A 5,670-nucleotide genomic window follows, 5' to 3' on the forward strand; every position below is an offset into this window, starting at 1 on the left:
TCCCCTCCAGCCAGATTGAATCTCTCCTCCTAGAGCAGAAGCGATGCTCTCGTTTCGGAAAGCTCCACCGGTTTGCGTGTGTTTTTCCAGGTGTGTTTTGGTGTTGCGGTGCACATCGCGTACCGCCTGAAGCAGAGCGTGATCTACATCGACACAACAGGCGGGCTCACCGCCAGCCGCCTGCTGCAGATGCTGCAAACCGAAACCAACAACGCAGACGAGCAGGTGAGCTGCAGGATGGAGATTGATCTGTCTGTTATTCTGACAATTAATCACATTTTTTAAAAAATTTAAAAAATGAATTAAATTGTTGGACCTGGTTCAGTTTCCTTATGCGATCTAGTCGGCTCTTCCATAAAACTGATCGGTTCCACGCTGTATTGATAAGTCAAGTGAAAATGGCTGAGCTTTTCAAATGTTGATATGAGAAATAATTCAGTTTTTTTAGCTACAAATGTTCAAGTGTTCCATAAAGGCCTGCAATATTATTGCTTTTAGACTATAAAAAGTTTTTTATTATATAAAAAGAATTCAATCTTTTTTTTTCTTTTTTTTTGCGTCTTTTAATGTATTTTCTAATATTTGCATAAAACAAGTTTAAGTGAAAACTGCAGAATATGGCAGTTAAAATAATCCATTAATCGATAAAGCCCTGGATGAATCGTTTCAGCCCCTAGTCGTTTTACACAAATAATAATAATATATTTAACGTGAAATCAGCTGACAGTGAAAACATTTCCTCTGCAGATGGAAGCTCTTCAGAGGATCCACACCTTCCGCCTGTTTGACGTCTGCGCTCTGCTCGACTGTCTGTACGGGCTCGGCGGCGGCGGCCTTCACAAGGTTCGTTTGCATAAAACACACCAGCCACACCTCTAGGAGTTGGGGGAGGGGGGGAGGGATAAAACCCTTACAGCTGTCTAAATGTGTCACATTCTGTGTGGAGGTGTGTGTCGGCGGCGGCGGCTCTGTCAAGGCGCTGATCGTGGACTCAGTGTCGGCTGTTATCGCTCCTCTGCTGGGAGGCAAACAGAACGAAGGTGAGTGTCTCTCTGCTGCTCTGTCACACTCAGGCACACCCCAGGCTGTGTTCACATCTGCACGGATTTCATCTGTGGTTAGAATGTGAAGAAAGGAGCCCCGCGTGTTTTCAGAAGTATGACATTTACATAAAAAGATCGTTGGAAATAACAGCAGCAGCAGCAGCAGCAGCAGCAGCAGCAGCAGCAGCAGCAGCACAGTGGAAGTGAAGTTAAAGTAGAGCAAGACAGAAGAAAAGGATGTTTATTAAGTTACATGTTTGAGCTCGTCTTTTCCCTTCAGACTTGAAATGAATTGAGCTCATTCAGCTTTATTGCTTATTAATTTAATGTATTTATTGAATCTCGATTGACAAAGTTCGTAAGGGTGCTTGAAATCCTTGAAAATGAATTTCAGCTAGATTATGTTACTAGATTTTTTTTTCAAGGTTTGGAAAGTGCTTGGTTTCTGTATGAAGTCTTTAAATGTGTGTGATGTGAAAACTGCAGCTTCATGAAAGCCCAAATTTGGAAAATGTAACCTGGTAAAAGCCGCTTATTTTCATAAACCTAATAAAAAAATATCCACTTTTGTTTTTTTTTTTATCTCGCTGCCTGAAATTGAATTAGACTGACCTTTTCTTCCTACCTGAATTACCAAAATTAGTTTATGTGACGCATAAAATTTAGTTGCTTGTTTCTTTTCCTTGTCCCTGCTATAGACTGTTAGACCTTACAGAGGCATGAATCAGTTTAGCTTTGTGAGGAACAGAAGTCCTAGAAACTTGCTTTCAAGGACAAATTCTGGACTTGACAGCCTGAAAATATCACAGAAGGTCAGAGTCCCACTTTTCCTCCTGACTAGTGCGTCTCAACAGCTTCAGCTAAACGATCGAAAGAAGCAGCAGGTGGTTAAAGTTCACCTGTCAGGATGGTAGATGGAGCCATAATCTGATCACCTGCTTGGTTTGCTCCTGAAAGCGTTGCTGTGGATGACTTGCACCTAACAAACCCTTTGTCACCTTAGATGAGCTGTTAAATGGGACCTATTTTGAAAAATTCACATTTTGCACGATTGATCGTGTTTCTTATGTTGGTTTTATGTTTTGTGTGGCTTTAAGGTTGATCTTTATTGTACAGCGTTTTGTGATTTTATGTCTGTGAAAAGAGCTTTATAAATAACCTCCACTTGCTGACTTACAATTGAAATATCTCAAATTAAAAACAAAACAAATAAAATAGATACTGCAGTCTCTGCAAACAAAATTGTCCTTCAACAAGTGGACTAGTTGAGACTGCAGCTGTTCAAATGGAAATTATTGAGCTTGATTTAATTTAAATTATTTACTGCTTATCAACACAGGCTTACTAAACAATCATTCTAATGAGGGTTGACTTTTACCTTACAAAATAATGAAAAGAAATATTATAATAATCTTATTCTGGGTAGTACTCTGCAAAAATAGATTTCCAAACTCCTAATATTTTTATCGCTTGATTTAGAGCTCTATCTAAATCCTGACTTCAGGACGCTGAACATATTCTCTCCGTGTTGCAACCTCTCCTAAACGTCCTGCGCCTCCAGGCATGTCCTTGATGATGGAAGTGGCAGCAGCTCTGAAGACGATGGCGAAGGACTTCAGTGTTGCTGTTCTGGTAAGGATGACTCTGCTCTTGATGTTTCCTGCTCTGAATGCAGGCCTCATTTCCACCGCTGGTGCAGAGAGGAAAAAAAAAAAAAAAAAAAGCGTGCAGGCGCCCTAATTTGGAACTGTGTTTGATTTTCCACAACAATTTGAGTCTTCCTTTCATGTGTTGAGCCGGTTTTATCTGTTTTAAAGGTGTAATGAGCCATAAAACACTGAACCGGGATGCCGTCTGCGCCCGCAGGTGACCAACCATGTAACGAGAAGCGGCAGCGGGGAAGCGCAGCCGGGCCTCGGCGTGTCATGGAGCCACGTCCCCAGAACCAGAATCCTGCTGGAACGAGTTGAGAGCGCCGCGTCGGGTCGGCGCTCGGCGACGCTCATCAAGTCTTCCAGACAGGTGTGCCAGGAGCAGCGGCGCCGGCGCCGGTTCTGTCAGAGGAGCTTTCTGCTGGTGTCAAAACATCTTGTTAAAATGGAGAGCACAAAGTTGTTTGCCCACGGGGCCCGGTTTGATAAAGACTCCTGATTTCCATTTAAAAACATCTCCAGGCTGGATTTTAGCGGAAAAGTACACCAGACGCATCAGTCTAATTCATAAAGACAGGCTGTAAATAATGAGTCATGCTGCTCATTTACATGCAGAACACAGAGGCTGTTACCTACAAGCTGGATCCACATGCTGACTTTGTGCAAAATGCGAAAGCAGGCAGGTGGGACAGGACGTACCACCTTAATTAAAAATAAAGTATACATGCCCTGAATCACTTCTAGACTCAACATCTGAACTAACCTGCAGTGGTGACTTTTTGTAGAGCCCTGTTGGTATTTTTAGTCGAGTTTTCTTCATCAGTTGTTCGCTGTTGGAAGGCAGCTGAACTTCTTTTGGTTCTTGGAGATTTTTTTCCCTCTGATCCAAAATGTTTCTTTGGTTCTGAAGGTGGTTGGAAGGTCATATGCTGAAAAAAAAAACAAAAAAAAACTCCTTGGGAGTCAAGATTATGGTTCTTGAGAAGTTGTTTTAACTCTACGTTTATTGATCTGACACTAGCCCTATTAGACATTTTTGTTGTAGAATAAAGGTTTATTTTACTGCAATAATTGCAATTCAAAGTCCTGATTTTTTTTTTTCAGTTCTCTGTTTACTCATGAATGCTTCACAATCCTGGCACAAGAGCAGCTGGGGCCTTCCCTGCTGCTCTTGTGCCTTTTTGTACTGCATTATATTCTTCCACTCAACTTTCCATTAATATGCTTAAATAAATGACTGGTCAACATTTCCTAACTTATCTAATTCATTGAGATACACATTATTCTATATTTATTGGAGATTTTCACAGCCAGTCTTCCATTGATCTCATTAAGTTTTCTTTAGTTATCTCTGTTCATGATAGATCTATTTATTATGTTGTTACTCATCCGAATACTGCAGAACTTTAATCAAACCTGCAGTAGAAGAGCATCTAGCTTCTACTAACACAAAAAAGTTAAACACCATGATCTGAATCATCAGATGAATCAAACGAGTGTCCAGTGAATTAATGTTGCTTTTCGTGTCAGGCTTGTCTCATCAAGGAGGATTTTGACCTGCAGTGGTGGAGTCGAGCTGAAGGAGGAAGAGGAGGAGGAGGAGAGACGTCAGGAAAGAGGAAGCTGGACGAGACTGACCCCTGACCCCTGACCAGAGGAACGCTGCAGCAATGACCAAAAGGTTCGTTTACGTTGCTGGATTGGAGTTTTTGATGGACTGGTTCAGGTGTCACTTTGAAAAGTGACGGATTTAAATGCAGCCGATTTAATGACCTGACAGTTACCTGCTGAGTATCAGAACATTTACCTGACAGGAAGCTGGAACAAGGAAGGAAAATGGCGTCTTTATCCATCCATCCATTTCCTGTTCACCCTTGTCCCTAAGGAGGGTTGGTAGTTCCTCTCCAGCTACATTCCGGATGAGAGCCGGGTTCACCCTGAACAGATCGCCAGTCCATCGCAGGGCAACACAGAGACATACAAGACACACAACCATTCACACACACACTCACACCTAGAGAGAATTTAGAGAGACCAATTAACCTGACAGTCATGTTTTTGGACTGTGGGAGGAACCCGGAGAACCCAGAGAGAACCCACCATGCACAGGGAGAACATGCAAACTCCATGCAGAAAGACCCCAGGCCGGGAATCGAACCCAGGACCTTCTTGCTGCAAGGCAACAGCTCTACCAACTGCACCACTGTGCAGCCCTGGCGTCTTTATGAGGAGCTAAAATTCACTCAGAAAGCCACATAAATCAGCAAAAGATGAATTTAAATAATCTTTTATATTTTGTTGGGATTTTATGTGATTAACAAATTAGAGGTGGACTAAAACTTCTTTTGTTTTCCAAACAGAAATCTGAAAAGTGTGGCATGCACCTTTGCAAAATACCTCAAGTGCTGTACGATTGGTTGGAGAACAACTGTTAACTGATTTTTTTGTTGTTGTTGGATTTAAGGCCAGACTTTGATTAGGCCATTCTAACCTAATCGTTGTTCAGCTGGAAGCAAAACCTTCATGTAATTCATGTTTGAACAGTTTGTGTAGTTTCAGCAATAAATTTCACCACAAGTGGCCCTTCTGAGTACATTCATGAGTTTAATGTGGCCCAAAATAAAACTAACTTACAAGTAACTTTTCAACACAGTACAGGATCTTGTTTGAAGTAAAAATAAAATCCTAAATATTTATGAAAAAGGTCCAGTTCCAGCGGCAGATAGTTTCAATTATAATAAAACATTTTCCTCATATTATAAGTGAAATAATTTGTCAGTGGAACTGGAACATTTTGATCAGTGCAATGGATTTTTTTTTAAAGTTAAAACAAGATCATGCTAAAAAGTTACTTGTAAGTACATTTGAAATGATACAAAACTATATTTGCACTAGACTAGAACATTCATTGTTATGTTTTTTTCTGTAAAACAAAGATTTTATAATAAAACAAAAAAACAGACATCACACAAAGG

General features: G+C 40.9%; 1 protein-coding gene across 2 annotated transcripts in view; it reads left to right on the forward strand.

Moving 5' to 3' along the window:
• Window positions 1-5,670, forward strand: part of rad51d (RAD51 paralog D) — a 29,823-nt gene that overhangs the window by 22,497 nt on the left and 1,656 nt on the right. The window contains exons 5-10 of one of the 2 annotated variants that reach the window (XM_044140991.1): window positions 91-225; window positions 748-843; window positions 947-1,040; window positions 2,605-2,675; window positions 2,910-3,065; window positions 4,259-4,376. In XM_044140991.1, the coding sequence (XP_043996926.1) occupies window positions 91-225; window positions 748-843; window positions 947-1,040; window positions 2,605-2,675; window positions 2,910-3,065; window positions 4,259-4,339 (633 nt within the window). In that variant the 3' untranslated portion in view covers window positions 4,340-4,376. Of the gene's footprint in view, window positions 1-90; window positions 226-747; window positions 844-946; window positions 1,041-2,604; window positions 2,676-2,909; window positions 3,066-4,225; window positions 4,377-5,670 lie in introns of both variants that reach the window. The other variant, XM_044140990.1, reaches the window with a different exon arrangement.

This window comes from Gambusia affinis, linkage group LG15 (assembly GCF_019740435.1).
Source record: "Gambusia affinis linkage group LG15, SWU_Gaff_1.0, whole genome shotgun sequence".
In the NCBI taxonomy this organism is placed as follows: Eukaryota; Metazoa; Chordata; class Actinopteri; order Cyprinodontiformes; family Poeciliidae; genus Gambusia; species Gambusia affinis.